The sequence below is a fragment of the Apaloderma vittatum genome, unplaced genomic scaffold (assembly GCF_000703405.1).
Source record: "Apaloderma vittatum isolate BGI_N311 unplaced genomic scaffold, ASM70340v1 scaffold38606, whole genome shotgun sequence".
NCBI lineage: Eukaryota > Metazoa > Chordata > Aves > Trogoniformes > Trogonidae > Apaloderma > Apaloderma vittatum.
In genome coordinates this window covers 8,412-25,077 of record NW_009720781.1, presented here as the reverse complement: position 1 = coordinate 25,077, position 16,666 = coordinate 8,412, and the positions used below count along the sequence as shown (strand labels likewise).

Here is a 16,666-nt window from a genome sequence, read left to right as displayed (position 1 = left end):
GCCGCTGTTGCTGAGCCAGCGAGCAAGAGAGGGGAAATTTGTGCTGAGGTAATGGATGGTGTCGCAGATGGTTAGTGAGAGCTGTGTGACGAACGTGAGGTATTTAAGCGAGTGTTTATACAGTTACGTCGCAGACCAGACGCTCCAAAGCACTACGGACAACCAGCCGGGTTTGCTTTTTGCGTGCTGATTGAGTTTGTGATGGGGTTTGGTTTTGTTTGTATTTTCTTTTGATTCCCAGAATGGATTCCTTTACTTAGTAGTCTTATGGAATTTTTTTCTTGAAAACAAAGGCAAGCAGGAAATGGATAGGATTTATAAAGCATCCTTTTTGAGCCACCATTTTGACAATTAATAAATTATATCAGTGATGAACTGAGGGTTTGTATTTAGTGTTGTATCTTGCTAATTTCAAGCTATGAGTCACTGTAGCTGTACAAATATTTTAAGCAGAATCAGAAGTAGGAGCTTATAACATGCATTGAAATTTTTTTTTTTTTTAGTAATGTAAAATCAGTGTATGAAATCCTCACCAATGTTTTCTGGAAATGTCAGCTGCAGTTCAGTCAGGTTAAATAAACATTAAGGGTTTAAAATATCCTTTTAGGTGACGAGTTACTGCCACTCAGTTAACCTCAAGATGAGTGAGGTGTCCTGTATTTCATAGCAGCAGTTAATTATAAAACATTATAATAGATATAATTGTAATTATAAAATATTAGGTAGATATATATAGATATAATAGATATAACTGTAATTATAAAACATTATAATGTAGGTATAGTGGATAATTATTTTCATAAATATGTGTGGATATCCCTAATTGATTTATGTGAAGCCGTTTTACACTTAGTAGTTTTGCTCAGAAATGTGAAAAGTAATGTCTAGGACCCTATGTATAGTCACATAGTAAGTACTAATTCTGATTTTCCTGAAACAGTGTGATATTCAAATATTCAAAAGTATTTGTATTTTCATAGGATATTGTTATGCATTTTTTTTTTTGCGTTGTTTCTAAATCTTTGGGACTATGATGTTCCTCTGGCAGTGTCTTATTTTAATTTTCCTGGTTGAAAGATACCTTCTGTTCTGCTGAGGAAAAACTAATACCACTTTGAAACCATTTTACAAGGACATAAATTTACAAAACACTATGCAGATTATGTTACACAGGGAAAAACAAAGGATAATATTGACTTTAAAAGGAGTGGGTTTTTTTCATTTTTTATTTTAAAAAAAGCTTTCTCTCAGAAAGTGAAATAATTTTTTTGATGATTTTCCCCCATTTAGTTCCATAAGCCATGAAAATACTGCCACACCCTCACTGAGGAATGATAAAGAAAAGTAATATATTGGTGCTGTTGGTGCTCACATGATTGAGACTGGCATTGGTAGGAAACCAAGATTATTCTGGTATGGTCAGGACCATTCAGAAGATAGATTTGCCCTGTCTGTTATCTTCTCTATTGAGTGACAGCTTAATTTTTGATGCCCAAGTAAAAGAAATAATGCTAGAAAGACTTGTCCTGTCAGAAGCCTGGTGGACAGAATGTTTCTTTCAAGGCAACCAAAAGGGTTTTTTTAATCCGCTCCCTCAGTTCTTTACAGAAATCTTTACAGTGGTATGTTTGTACTTGTAAATCCTTAATTATGTGTTGTTTCTGTTAGTCAGGCTACAATTTAAGCATATTTTGAACTTTTTAGTATAGTTATATAGTTAACATTCATCACAGCGTTTCATAAACTGTTGACTTTGTGCAGTGAGAAAAGCCCAGTCCCATTACTAATGTATTTATAGAAAATTTTATGTCATTGTGTTTCTGTTGTAGAAAACATAAGTAAATGTGCTTGATGAACTTATCTAAAAGTACAACAGAGAGCAAACAGGCGAGGGTGTGTTTTTTGTAACTGAAGGATGTACAGAAGGTCCATGTTCTCAGTTATATGAAAGATATGTGTGAGAGTTTCTGTTGAATGTTTGTTATCTGCCGAAAGCAAAGAGGATGATGAAATACATCAACTACCTGGGCTTATTTATGGATACAAGAGAACTGTCACAAAATACTGTAGGTGAGAAGGACTCGCATACTTGAGATGCAAGGGAAACTGTCTTGAATGTGATTAACTTGAATCACTGAAGAATATTGTGCAGAAAGTAGAGAAGACACAGTCAGAGGAAAATAACATTTGTAGTTGGTAATTTTATAGTTAAAATGAAGTTAATATTTTTTAGGAAGAGCGAGTAGAAAGAAGTAACAGAATTCTGATAATGCTTATATAGGTGGTAAAAACAAGTTGGAGTCAAAGTGGTATCAAAATTGTCAGGAACATATGAAGAGATGTTGTGAGAATGGTACAGACTTACTGGTAAGACCTTGAAGAAACAAGGAGATGCGTATATAACAAAAATGGTTAAGGAGGCAGAACAGGTCGTATTATATTTCAGAAGTAGTGTTTTACATCGAAGGTGAAAGATGAAGATTCGTTTCCTTGCTTGTCTGTTACTTAGCTGGTCTTGGGTTTGTGGTGTGGGGTTTTTTTGTTGTTTGTTTGGTTGGTTTTTTTTTTCCTGAGGGTGACTTGCAGAAATTGATACAGCTCCATTTTGTTTTATTTTTCCTGAATTTTCTAATTGCTTATACAAAATACCCTTTTGTTGCAGGTTTGCTAAGTATAGAAAAAAGTCCTTGAAAATGCTGTCCCGACTCTTTCGAATGCATGGCCTTTTTGTAGCTTCTCATCCATGGGAAGTCATTGTGGGAACAGTGACTCTCACCATCTGTATGATGTCCATGAAGATGTTCACTGGGAATGATAAGATCTGTGGCTGGAATTATGAGTGCCCCAAACTTGAAGAAGTAAGGATTTAAATTCATGTTGTAGTTCTTACTGTTTATCAGTAGATCGAAAGCTTTTTATAGAATAATAATCAGGTGGTCAGATATTAAGAAGAAAGTAGCTATTCAGGAAATTCTTGATTGCCTTTTCTCGTTTCCGATATTAAAGCTGTATGCAAGCAGTGACATACTAGAGAAGTTTTTCATTAACTCTGACTTTCAGTTGCACAGTATCTAGTGAACAAGGATTTTGTAACAGTATTGCTGCTGGGTTTTTTTTAAGATTAGCAGTGATAGTTAAATGTCATTTTTAATGCAGCTTCGTGACACATTATTAATGAAACTTAAAAACAAGTTACTATTTAATGTAAAAGCTAACTAAGTCACTTTGTATTTCAAACAGGATGTTCTGAGCAGTGACATCATCATCCTGACAATCACGCGCTGTATAGCAATCCTTTATATATATTTCCAGTTTCAAAACCTTAGACAGCTTGGATCAAAATACATTTTAGGTACTGTATCTGACTTTTGTATTTTTTGTGTGCAGTTGAACTGGATTTTTTAATATAAAATTGGAATCAATATTAGAATTTTTGTACTTATGTACAGAATAGGGTTATTTTATTCATTTGCTAGGTAGAATAAATTCTGCATGCATCAAACTGCATTTTTTTTAAGAAGTAATGACTTTTGTGAAACGCTTAAAGTAGAGCTGTTTAAGACCGTTTTCATTTTTGCTGATAATGAATGAGAAGATGTGCCTTTTGTTTCTTAAAGTCATACTTTGAATGAAATACAAATTTTACATGTAAATATCTGTATAAAAATAGCATCTACTTAAGTTTTTATCTTAGGTGAGAGTTGTCATTTTTGTTTAAGGATTGATCTAAAACTGTAGTTCTTTCTACCGTTTTTTGCCCTTCCTATATAGATACAAAACAAAGTTTTCCAATTTTCTGTTTGTTTGTTGTTTTTTTTTTAAAGGTATTGCTGGCCTCTTCACAATCTTCTCAAGTTTTGTTTTCAGTACAGTGGTAATTCACTTCTTGGATAAAGAACTGACTGGTTTAAAGTAAGTCATAAATTGTTATTTTAGATTTCTTGGTTGATTTCTTTTTTGCTGTATAATAAATCTTGAGTTTTAACATACGCCCTTTTTTTTTTTTTTCTCCCCAGTGAAGCTTTACCATTCTTCCTGCTTCTGATCGATCTGTCAAGAGCAAGTGCATTAGCAAAATTCGCACTCAGTTCCAACTCACAGGTCAGGGGACTTTTTTGTGGTTTTGTTTGTTTGGGTTTTTTGTTGTGTTTTTGTCGGATTTTTCTTTTGAAATGGAGCTTTTAAATTTAATGTTCAAACATGAACAGTATCCTGTGGCAGGGGATTTGCAACTAGATGATTTTTAAGGTCCCTTAGGAGCCAAACCATTCTGTCATTTTATGAATAGTCCATGTGGAGAGATATACAGGTGAATACTGTATTGGTGATATATATAAAAAGGATTAGACTATACAGATTCTGTGTTCTCTTGCCTTCAATCCAGATCAGTATTCAGGTGAACAATAACACTGTAAAATTAGTGTGCATAATCACATGAGTTAATTACAATTATGAAGGAGTCCTTCTTAGGGTCAGAACTTTAAACTAGGAATGCTTATAACTCTGCGAAGAAAGCTGGTGTTCCTAGACTGAAGTCTTCCCTAGAAGAAAAATGTTAATTACTAGGGCTCAAGAACAGTATATGAAGAGACATTTAATGTTACAGTGCTGCATATTTCTAGACAAAACCTTAATACATATTTCTAGACAAAACCTTAATACAACAAACATAGCAGATGTGTGTGGATAGGGACATCTTGCTTATCATACATTGAAAAGTGTTTTTCCTAGTATTCTAAGTCCTGAATTAAAAGTATGTTTAGTGAAATTAATTTATACCTGCAAAACACTGTACATAGTGAGTATACAAATTGCGACAAAAATATTGTTTATTTTATTTTAATGTATGTTGGAATGTATTGCACTTTCTCTATGCAGTATTCATGCAGTGTGTTGTACATTATTTTATAATAATTGTGAGTACAGTATTTTTGTTAGCTTCTCTTCCCCTCTGCTCTAAAATCTCTAGACCCTCTAGAGTTTGACATACCTGTCTTCTGGAGGAAATGTCTTTTCCCCAGGGAAAGTTTTAGTGTCTTTTATGTTCTTGTTTCTGTTAGCTGAGTCTGGAGGTTTAGATAATAAAATAGCTAAAGTTGGAGTACAGGTAAATGATTGCATGAACTTTTGAACCGCTGTGACATAAGTGGCTTCTCTTTTATGGGTTTATGGTAGAAATCCTGTTCTTCTGAATGTACTGTAATTAAAGTGTGCCCATCTGTGTTGTAGGAACTTAGAATACTGATGAGCCGGATATAGATAAATTAATCAAAATGAAATAATTTTCTGTAAATACTGTCCAAGTAAAACAGGTGAAATAAAGCAATTAAATCATGTATTCTCAATGTTTTATAAGGTCTTATACTGCTCACTTCACTAATCATGTTTTGTGTAGCCCCTTAATTTGATTTTGTCTTTATGCTAAAGTACAGAAATTTTTCTTTTTAGGATGAAGTAAGGGAAAATATTTCACGTGGAATGGCAATTTTAGGCCCTACATTTACACTGGATGCACTTGTGGAGTGTCTTGTAATTGGTGTTGGTACTATGTCAGGTAAGTGATGCACTCTAAGAGTCTTAAGTCTTTCCACTTACAAAAGACTATTTGAAAGACATGAGGATATTGAGTTTGAGATAATAGATGCTGCCCCTGAGAGTGGAGTGACTTAATCTGTTTAGCTATTTATCTACCTTTCTGATAGCCTATATTACTGCAGATATGAATAATCTGTACATGTTCAAGAGAAATTTGAAATTCTGGTAATGGCTTTCCTTGGGCTTTGTGCAGTAGAAGTGGATGTCTCTGCAGCTGCTTATACAAAATTAAGACCTTCTATCATTCCCATCATTCCTGTTAACATCATAAAGTAGCTGCTAAAATTTTCTCTTGGCTATTAAAAATGAGTTACACTTTCAGTAAACACATGCCTATTTCATATCGCAAAAAACTAGTATTTCTAAAAATTACTCCACGCAAGAAAAGTTATTCTAGTTAAGTTAAAAATAATCCATCTTTACTGTTTGGGGTTTTTTTCCCCCACCCTATCTTTTGATATTTATCAGCCGTATGTCATTGTCTTCCCTTAAAAAGAGAACAGTTAAATTTCATCAGCAATGGATTTTCATGTGTAAATAACTGATGTATTTGTAAAATAAGTTGAAATTAAATTATTAGAATCGAAGTGGATTTTTGTTTCCATGTTTAATTTTGTCTGTTGTTTTTGAGTGGGTTTTTTTTTTAAACTACCTTGTGTACTTTAAAGTCATCTTTAAAACACTTGCTTTTCAAATTTTTTTTGGACCTTTGCAGGATATTATGTATTAATGAGCTGGTTTCCCGTTTACTTCTAGTAAGAAAACTCTAATTTTGGAGTGGCATGTAGTCAATTTATTTTTTTTTTTAATGATTTATACTGCTAGCTTTCGTCTTTATTCAGGCAGTTCTGTAATACATGTGGGACATGACTAATTGATCCTTTCTGGATACCAGGCTTGTGAAAGAGTAGGTGGGGTGTATACTGTTTCTTATCACCCGAACACTTAGTTGGCCATCTTTCAGAAGGTATTTCAATACATAATGTCAGCTAAATGTTCTCTGCTTACATAAGTGAGGAGTTTCAAGCTTTCGGTGTGAAGGTTTAAAGTCTTAGTGAATTGTATTTATTTAGAAGTACACTCTTAAAGTTTTCTGTAAATACTACACCGTAAATTTAGATCCGTGCCTAGAATAAGCCAATATACAATCACTAGGGCTAGACAATTTCCTCTGTAATCTGCCATGTCAGTTTAATGGTTTCTTTTTTACTTCCGCAACACTTCTTTAAGTACACAGAAAGCCATTGCGTATTCAAATGTAAAAAAATTCATTTTCTTCATGCAGGTGTACGACAACTGGAAATCATGTGCTGCTTTGGCTGTATGTCTGTTCTTGCCAACTACTTTGTCTTCATGACCTTCTTTCCAGCCTGTGTATCCTTGGTGTTAGAGGTAAGACCAACTTCAAGATAAGATCAAGCTGAGTAGTATTCAGTCGCTGTGCTTCTTGTGGGCTGTATATTCCTTCATGGAGTTATGCACCAGCATGTTTTTCTTCCTTTCAAAGTGAGCAGAGTGAAGGTGCAAAAAGAGTTATGGTGGCTTGGCTGATAACAGTAGCATATTAATGCCACTGTAAATGACTCTCAATCCATAGTATGAATTCTTATCTAAGGCAGACGAGACTATATTCTAAATTATTTGCCATCCAGGGTTTTTCACTATTTAAACTCTAACATAGACTAGACAGTAGATTGTGGGCCTAATGATCAAATAAAAAAAAATGCTGAAGCTCACTTGGTTTTTCTTCTAATATGTACTAACCAGGACCTATTTTTAAATTTTGTTAATTTTGCAGCTTTCAAGAGAGAGTCGGGAAGGGCGCCCTATATGGCAGCTTAGCCATTTCGCTCGTGTCCTGGAAGAAGAAGAAAATAAACCGAATCCTGTAACACAGAGGGTCAAAATGATTATGGTTTGTGGCTCTTTTTCACCTATGGTTATGGAATCAATAAAGTGTCTTGGTGCAATGAGTGAAGCTTCTGTTCTCTATAGACTTGTATTCTGCATCTCATTAGTCTAGTTTTGTGGTAATTTTTAATAATATCTGCTGTATCTGCACCTAAGGTCTTCCCGTGTGTGCCATTTCTGTACCAAACACTCAGGGCTTTTTCATGTGTACTAATTTCCTCTCTCTTACCTCTACAGTATTCTTAGCTTCCTTTTGCTAATTACCAGAGCAAGAGGAAGGATGCGGGACGGGTTCAAAGCTATGTGTTAGGATCAATAGGCCGAAAAGGGTGTTGGGTGAGAGGTGTGGAAAATCAGCCTTTTCTTTTCAGACTTCTGAGGCATGGGAAACAAACAGAAAATGACAGTATTTAATCTTAGAAGGTTAGATACGAAGTACGTATTGAAAAATTAATACTTGTTTTTATTATTTTGTGTTTTTAATGCAGTCTCTGGGTTTGGTTCTTGTTCACGCCCATAGTCGTTGGATAGCGGAACCAGCTGCTCAGAACAGTACTGCAGAAAATGCAGTGGGATTGGATGAGAACGCACCAAAGAGAATTGAACCTAATGTTTCTTTATGGCAATTCTACCTTTCTCGGTAAGTGACTTCAGAAGAGAAGTGTGTTTCCTTGATTAGGATGTGTTCTCCAGTGTTACCAAGCTATAGTCCTAGCATAGGACACTTGTAAACTTGCAGGTCTGTCCAATGTAGTATTTTATGGGACCAGAGATTCTATTTCATAAGAAGCGTTTCAATATTATTCCTTTTGTCCAGTCTCCTTGAAGTAGTCAAGAACATGATTAGGAGCCATCTATCCCATGTGCATCAAAATACTGTCTTTTTCTGCTAGCACTGACACCTTTCAGAGCACACTGGTACATAAATTTTCTGACTGCCTTAGTAATTATTTATGCGAAGGTGACCATTCACACACAAGTGCAAAATCCATGTCACTATTGCTTTTTGTTCAGCTTAGCTGAAGTTAGTGGCTCCTGTGGTTCCATATTACTTCTGAAAACTCAGAACTTCTTAGGGTTTTTGCCCCCTTTTAAAAGTTCAGCTTACATCAGCGTTAGTTATTGGTAGAGGAGGATGATTGAAACTTTCTACTTCGTCATTGGGACACAGGTGTTAAATCAGTTTGATGTAGCTGTTAGTAAATATTTTATTCTCATTCTCTTTCTGGGACTGCTTTTTGATTAAGATTTAGTAACTAATGACACCTGAAAATTCTTACATGTTAATAATACAAAGAATGATTTCCCTACCCTATCCTAGTATACTTCAGTGTCCTGGCAGAAAATGTCTTTTGACTGAAGTTTCTGTAGCTGTATGCATTATGATGAAACTAACAGCCTTTCTAAAGCAAAGGGATGTCAGAATGCTGTTATAAACAACAAAGTATATGCTTACTTTTTGATTTGTCTGTTTTAGAATGGCCAGCATGGATATTGAACAAGTAATCACTCTTGGATTAGCCCTTCTCCTTGCTGTCAAATATATTTTCTTCGAGCAAGCAGAGACTGAATCCACACTCTCACTGAAGAATCCCATAACATCTCCAGTGATGGTTCAGAAAAAGGTCCCTGAATATTGTTGTAGGAAGCAATCCGGACTTCTGAAAAACAATCAGAAATCTAACACAGTAGAAGAAGCTTTAGTTTCCAGAGATGGAAATGGTAATTTTTAGGATTTTAAAGTCTAAACCTATTCCTGAGTATTTGGAACAAATAGTGAAATCCGTGTTAGCGTGTTGTATTTGGAATCAAACCTTGAGAATTTTGTAAACAAAAGTTAATTTTAATTGTCTTTATGCAGCTGAAGTCATAAAACCTGTATTATCAGAGTCATCAACCAAAGCTACGTTTGTAGTTGGGAGTTGCAACCCTGTGGAAACTTCTTCATTTCTTAATGGAAAAGAGGAAGAAATTGAGTTACCCAAAGAACCACGTTCAGTTGAGGAATGCATTAGTATACTTGGAAATGCAAAGGTATAGAAAAATAACTTGGGATATTTTTTAATGTCTGCTGCATCATCTGATTTAAGAATTTTTACAGTTCATTTTTCAGCTTTTAAATGATTTTTATAGATTGTAATGTTGTTCTTCAAAAAATTATACAGCTTTAATAACCTGGGTAGGGGGGTCAGAACTGAAACAAAACCCTTTCAACAGTCTCTTCTCCTCCAGTCAGTCAGAGTGGGCGGGAGGGGGAAGCAGCTTCATCATTCATGATGTACCAGGTCATCATGTACGTGTGAAGATGGGTGTCTGAGCAAAAGAGTTTTGATCATAACCTGACATTGGCACTTGGTTCCTTTAGATGTACTCTGTTCGTGTCAAAGTCAAGTTGTTACTAGTTTTTGGGGTTTTTTTTAATTTGTAAACATATAAAAGGATTTTCACCAAAATAATATGTACTTTCTTTCCCCACCCTTTACATTTCCAGAAAGGAGCAAAATTCCTTACTGATGCTGAGGTTATTAGCTTAGTTAATGCTAAGCATATTCCTGCATACAAACTGGAAACCCTGATGGAAACTCAGGAACGAGGTGTGTCCATTCGCAGGCAGATGCTATCAAAGAAACTCCCTGAACCTTCATCTTTACAATATCTTCCTTATAGGAATTACAATTATTCTTTGGTAAGTAAAAGGCAGACAAACAAAACTTGCTGTAAAACCATTTTTCCAAATACATGCAATACATGCTTGAAGTGATGTATGTGAATAAACAATGAGCTTGGTCAAAACTGATGTAGAGCGAAAAAATAGACAAAAAATAGGCACTATCTTTTATTGCTCTTGATGTTTTTCAAAATTTGGGAGATGGGTAAGGTTTGTAACTTACCCCAAAAATATTTCCTACCAAAGTGTGCAGCTGCCTTACCTCAGAAATGCAAAATTCTTCTGACACTGAGGCAGAGTTCAGCTGAATGATAGTATTACCTGAAGTTGAAATGGAGGTTTATTTACAATTTATTTAGCAGTAGTAGAGTCTTTTTAATAGTCTTAAGACTTAGTAAGATTCAATATGTCTGCCAAATAGCTCTAGCTCTTAACTTTTTGAAGTGGAAATGGGCTGCTTCATGAGTAGGGTTGTGGGTTTTTTGCTAAGATACCTTGTAGTCACAACCATAGTGTGTAACACATTATACTGTACCACTGTAGTGTAACCTTTTTTGTATTGCTTTTGTAAGGTTATGGGAGCTTGCTGTGAAAATGTGATTGGATACATGCCTATTCCTGTAGGCGTGGCAGGACCACTATTTTTGGATAACAAAGAGTTTCAAGTGCCGATGGCAACAACAGAAGGATGTCTTGTAGCAAGCACAAACAGAGGATGTAGAGCAATATGTGTAAGTATTGTTGAATAGTTTGAAAAACTTGCTATATTATAAAATCTTTTCAGGGTGATATAAGGCACATTTTAGACTTCCTGTAAAAGTAAAATTTGGTAATCTTTGCTTTCTTTGTGCTTTGCTTTTTAGCTTGGTGGAGGAGCAAGTAGCCGCATTCTAGCAGATGGGATGACTCGAGGACCTGTTGTAAGGCTGCCCACTGCTTGCCAGGCTGCAGAAGTTAAAGTATGGCTTGAAAGCCCTGAAGGATTTAAAATAATGAAGGAAGCTTTTGACAGTACAAGCAGGTTTGTACAACGGCTTTTCCAACCTTACTTCCTGACTTAAGACTTCTATGGATGGTAGAAAGCTCCTAATTTTTTTTTTTTTCCCTACTGCAAGACAGGAAATTACATAATCATTTCGGTTATCGTATGTAGTGTGAATCAAAGAGAACAAAAGTCACTCTGCTAGTGTAACAAGGCTAGTAATAAACATTTTAGTGGTAAGTGGTAAGTGGTAAGCAATTTTATCTTAGCAACAAATACATTTTGATTGTGTAATACTTAATACATTATCTCGTCTAAGCATAAAAGCTTATTTGGATTTTTAGTAGTTACTACGCAAAAAGTAATTCAACGTTTGGAATCTAGCCTTTCAGATGCGATTAGTAATGTTAATAATTAAGTTGCGGGGTTCCAGAGAATACAGGATAAACCAATAGTACAACTGAAATGCTAAAAGAATGTAAAACAGCATTAAGAATGTCTATTTCAAGCTCTAGAGTTTTTTTCCAAGAGTTACGATTATCTGTTTTCTTGAGGAAATCTCTCTCTGAGTCTTCCTAGTCAGTTTTATTTCTTACCGATCTTACAAGTGTCAGCCAAGGACATAACGCATATTGCCTCCAGAATCAACTTGTGCTGCTGCCTAACTGCAGTAGTTCCTGGTTGGTGTTTGACTTGTGGAAGTCACGCTGCTGAAGATAGCATGGGGTTTGCCTTGCTCTTTAACTGACATAAGAATTTCCAGAGGCTTCATTTTTAGTTCTTACCTGGTAGTCAGATATTCTAGGGAATGCCAATGAATTGCATTCATGTTAGCACTTCAAGGTATTTTATTTCATGAAGTCCAGGGATAGAAAAAGTAAAAAGGCAACCAGCTCTTTTATAGTGAACGTTCTTTAAATGTATTACTTGAGAGAACTCTGTGCATGGTAGCTGAAAGTTTTTTTCCTGGGCTGAAGGAGGAGGAACATGGTGTAGTTAACAGCACTGTCTGCAATAATTTACTGTCATTTTGCCACTTAAAACTGATTTAATTTTTTCCTTTGGGAATTGTAAGTAATAAATAAATTTTCTTGCAGGTTTGCCCGCCTACAGAAGCTTCTCATCAGTTTGGCAGGTCGTAACCTTTATATCCGTTTTCAGTCTGGAACAGGGGATGCAATGGGAATGAATATGATTTCAAAAGTAAGGCCCAGTCCCCTTAACTCTTTTATTTATTTCAAAAAGAAGTAAATTATAGCCTACCAATCTGTGACTGGCATGTGAAGATAGAAAGATAAGGCATAGCACTGTTTGCAGTGCTAAAAAAAAAAAAGTGTTCAGCCTTCTCAAGTGTAAACAAGAATAGGATGAGAACAATGAAAGAAAGATAACTTTTTTTATTATTATTGTATAAAGAAAATATTCTTCATAATGTGGAAACTAAGCTGTTACTTTAGGCCAAATATTTATCTGGCAGTAATTAATTTGCTATTGTGTTCATAAATTCCTTGTAAATAAAAGATTATCAATGTGGTGAATGGCAGCAGAGGGATGTCCTCTGGTTTTGTTTGGTTTTATGCAAACATGGCAGAACTTGACATGTGACCTGTAGATTGTCAGGGTACTCTGTGCTGTTTGTACTCTTTGCCTGTTCTTTATAAAATTTAAGTCTTATCAGAGTCATTCATAAGTGGGTCTGGTCATAGACAGGTATTAAATAGAGCAGACTTTTGTCTGATTTCCTAGTGTAGAGAAACTCTTTGCACTAGATCCAAAATGAACTAATTTCATGCCTGTAGTGCTTGACTTGGTGCATATTGTATCTTCTATATGGTAACCATATGCCCATGCACCTAGAATGTACCAGAGAGTTCATATGTTCTGGGAAGGACCAGTTATTCCCTATATAATTCCCAAAGTAGTTAGAAAAAAGGTAGTGATAATTGGGCTGTTTTTTTTTAATTTGTTTCAAATGCCTTCCTGTGTTTTCTTCAGCTGTAATTGATTATATGATATGATTAGACTTACTCTAATCTTGCTGTTCCACTCTCCTTGATCAGGCTTGTTTTGCAACTACAATGGTAACTTAACCTTTTATCTCTTTCTCTTCTAACAGGGTACTGAAAAAGCACTGACAAGGTTGAATGAAGAATTTCCTGATCTCCAGGTTATAGCTATTAGTGGTAACTATTGCACAGACAAAAAACCTGCTGCTATAAACTGGATTGAAGGAAGAGGGAAGTCTGTTGTCTGTGAAGCAGTCATTCCAGCAAAAGTGGTTAGAGAAGTAAGTGTCTGCTTTCTTTTACTTGTTTATAAAAATGCATACATTTTGCAAAACTGATACCTGTCTTATGTCATAAATACTAAATTTTTTTTTTCCAGGTAAGGATAATTCCTACATTTTCAGATGCTACTGTAGGATAGGCTATTATTCCTTATGACAGCAAATACCTTTTCCATGCATTATCTCTTCTGACATAGTATGTGTATATTTAATGATGCATATGTGGTTGAAGGCATTAGGATTTTCATTTTTTACCTTTAAAAAATTATGCCACAGTTGGACAGACTTCTATACATGGGGTTTTGCCTGTCATTGAACTCGGTCATTTTGGTAATTCCATTCATTTGTTGTCTTTCACACAAACCTGGCATTCTCATCAAAGTTTATTTGCCTCCTTCTACAGTAAAAAAAGATCATCAGGTGCTTCACATAATTCCAAAGCTGCCCTAGCATCTTGCATGATAAAGCAGTGCCAGTCCTAGCCCTTGGCAAACTTGTTCTACCCTGTAAGACTTAATCAAGATTCTTCTCAGCCTGAGCTCAGAAGACTGGCTGTGTGTGTCAGACAACTCCATTGGCTGTTACCTAGTTACCAGCACTTGCCAGGAGAGATAATACCCAGGGAGGAATTCAGTTCCAAATTGTGGTCATTTTCACAGCTGATTCAGTGGCAGTATCTATTATAGAAGTCAAGATTTCATTCCACATTAGTAATGGGAAACTAATCCTTTGGTAATGGGCATAGACAGTTTCTAGCTAAACTTGGGATGTTTTTCCCCAACACCCAGACATGTACAGCACTACAGGTACCTAGACTGAACTCTAATAAATAAACTTCTTATTTTTGTCTGTGTTGTACACTTTGTGCAGATCTCTCATCAGTTGCTATTCCTGCTACACTGGAGTATCTTAGATTTTGCTCACAGCACTATCTTTTTGTTCTTTTTGGTCTTTTTTTATACTAAATTCAGTGTAAGTCTCTATCTGAAGTTTCCAAAATACAGTCAGTATAGTATAAATGTACCACTTAATTTGATATTACTGTGCACTGTGTTTATTTACCAAGATAGCACAGTGGTTTGTGTTTGAACTCTTCTGTTTAGCTCTGCATTCTGATGCAGAGCAAAATTGGGGAGGGTTGGACCAACTTGGGAGGAATGTTCCTCTCATGCCAAAGTGAATTAATGAGATACTTCTGCTAAGTTGATTTTTTTTGTTCCATTCTGAAGATACATGAGAATTTGAAATGGAGAAGGTAGCTGGTAAGTTTTTCTTAAAGGCCTGTGCAAGTCCAAACCCTTTGCAATGACTTTTCCGTTGTTACTTGGATAACACAGCCTGCATGTGAACGGGCTCCTTTTGAACTAAAATCAAAGTAGGTATCGGACAATGATCGAGTCAAATTCCGTAACTAGACAACGGATAAGGGCTTTATTAACCATAAATAGAGAATTTCTATTTCTGCCTAAGGGATGATGTAGTAAAATTGTATCAATTTCTCTAGGTATTGAAAACAACTACAGACGATATAGTTGAAGTGAATATAAACAAAAACTTGGTGGGTTCTGCAATGGCTGGTAGCATAGGTGGCTACAATGCACATGCAGCAAACATTGTAACGGCTATCTACATTGCCTGTGGCCAGGTAAGTTTGTTATACAGCATTTTGGGTTCTCTTTAGTTCAGTAATTATCAACCATTTAATTGAGTTGTTTTTTTTCTGTTTTGTTTCTCCTTCCTGATTTGAAGGATGCTGCACAGAACGTGGGAAGCTCTAATTGCATCACTTTGATGGAGCGAACTGGTTCCGCCAACGAAGACCTGTACATCAGCTGCACGATGCCTTCCATAGAAATAGGAACTGTTGGTGGAGGCACCAACTTGCTTCCACAGCAGGCCTGTTTGCAGGTAAAAATCAGGAAGTTTAAAGCAGTTTAAGCTTCTTAAATCAAGGCTCACTTCCATGTTATGTCTGAGTAATATTGTGGGAATGGGGTCTCTTGAAACTTCGTGGATTTGACATGAAAATTCTAGAATGGTCTAATGAATTGTTTTCATGTATTTAGTTTCCAAAGCTTAAGACTGGCAATATTGAAGAGCCTTAAAACAAGTTGGTTAGATATAATTTGGAAAGACTTACTTGAATACTAATTTGAGCATAAATTTACTTAGGTTTCATTGCATAATATTGTATATTTTTCTCTCCAGATGTTAGGGGTTCAGGGTGCAAGCCAAGATAACCCTGGTGAAAATGCTCGTCAGCTTGCTAAAATTGTTTGTGCTACAGTGATGGCAGGAGAATTGTCACTAATGGCAGCTCTTGCAGCTGGGCATCTAGTGAAAAGCCACATGATCCACAACAGGTAAGAAATCGGAAGTCTTTGTCTTTCTGCAGTTTTCCCCTTCTTCCAAGTACATGAGATTCAGTAAGTTACATGAACAATGGCAAAATATCACAGCAGTCTTAACATCTAATGCAGCTAATTTACTGTTTTTATTAGGTCAAAAATAAATCTACAAGATCTTCAAGGAACTTGCACCAAGAAGGCAGCGTGAATACTAAAATAGCTTTGAAATGAAGAATTGTTCTACCAACTGACCAGGTGCACGGGGAAAAAAAAAAACAACAACCAAAAACCAAAATCAAAATCCATGAAGTTTAGAATGAAAATCACCTTCAATTCAGTGATGTCTGTGTAAGATAAACTGGGATATAACAGACTTGTGTGAGTCGACTTAGGCATTTAACTTTCTTCAGTGGTTAGAGATGACTTCATGAAAGAAGTCCTGTCAGATGTCTTGAATGTGGCTTTGGATTTCTTACTCTTACACATAATTTTCTGAAGTCTTATGTTTTCACAGGTTGAGATTATTTTGATGAGTAAGCTCCTGGTAATTACCAAACTGAAAAATGATGTAATGTGCTTTGTACATCTGACAGGAAAAAAAAAAAAAAAAGTTGTCTAAACTTGGCTTGAATGAACTGGTTCTTAGCATCTTTACTTTCTGGTTAGACAAGCAAGTTTTCCAAAGTGACAACAAGCCTGCTTCCCATGAACTCCCAATTTTAATTTTGTTCATTTGTAAAATATAGGCTATCAGAGAATTTTATCAAATCCTTAGTTTCACAGACACCTGTGTCTATATATGGTATTTAATGTGCTGCTGCTTTAAGCTAAGCAGCATTCAATACTTTAACTCCACAGCTTAGGTTATTTTTTTT

General features: G+C 35.6%; 1 protein-coding gene across 2 annotated transcripts; it reads left to right on the top strand.

The window, feature by feature from the left end:
* The first annotated feature begins 2,667 nt into the window (after window positions 1-2,667).
* Window positions 2,668-16,121, top strand: HMGCR (3-hydroxy-3-methylglutaryl-CoA reductase). Of its 2 annotated transcripts, XM_009871116.1 has the most exons (19): window positions 2,668-2,858; window positions 3,241-3,352; window positions 3,825-3,912; window positions 4,017-4,101; window positions 5,449-5,554; window positions 6,881-6,987; window positions 7,394-7,510; window positions 7,995-8,146; window positions 8,984-9,228; window positions 9,368-9,540; window positions 9,998-10,192; window positions 10,747-10,905; window positions 11,038-11,195; window positions 12,254-12,359; window positions 13,273-13,443; window positions 14,948-15,088; window positions 15,193-15,351; window positions 15,652-15,806; window positions 15,945-16,121. In XM_009871116.1, exons 1-19 carry the CDS (start codon window positions 2,694-2,696, stop codon window positions 15,997-15,999), a joined length of 2,649 nt encoding a protein of 882 aa, XP_009869418.1. In that variant the 5' UTR covers window positions 2,668-2,693; the 3' UTR covers window positions 16,000-16,121. The 2 variants fall into 2 exon arrangements, with proteins under 2 accessions (XP_009869418.1, XP_009869419.1); XM_009871117.1 differs by lacking the exon at window positions 10,747-10,905.
* Window positions 16,122-16,666: the final 545 nt, after the last annotated feature.

Excerpts from the sequence above, each read along its gene's own strand:
- HMGCR (XM_009871116.1), top strand. The coding sequence starts at position 2,694 with ATGCTGTCCCGACTCTTTCGAATGCATGGCCTTTTTGTAGCTTCTCAT. Across the intron at positions 8,147-8,983 it reads TGGCAATTCTACCTTTCTCG|AATGGCCAGCATGGATATTG; the intron begins GTAAGTGACTTC and ends TGTCTGTTTTAG. Across the intron at positions 10,193-10,746 it reads GGAATTACAATTATTCTTTG|GTTATGGGAGCTTGCTGTGA; the intron begins GTAAGTAAAAGG and ends TGCTTTTGTAAG.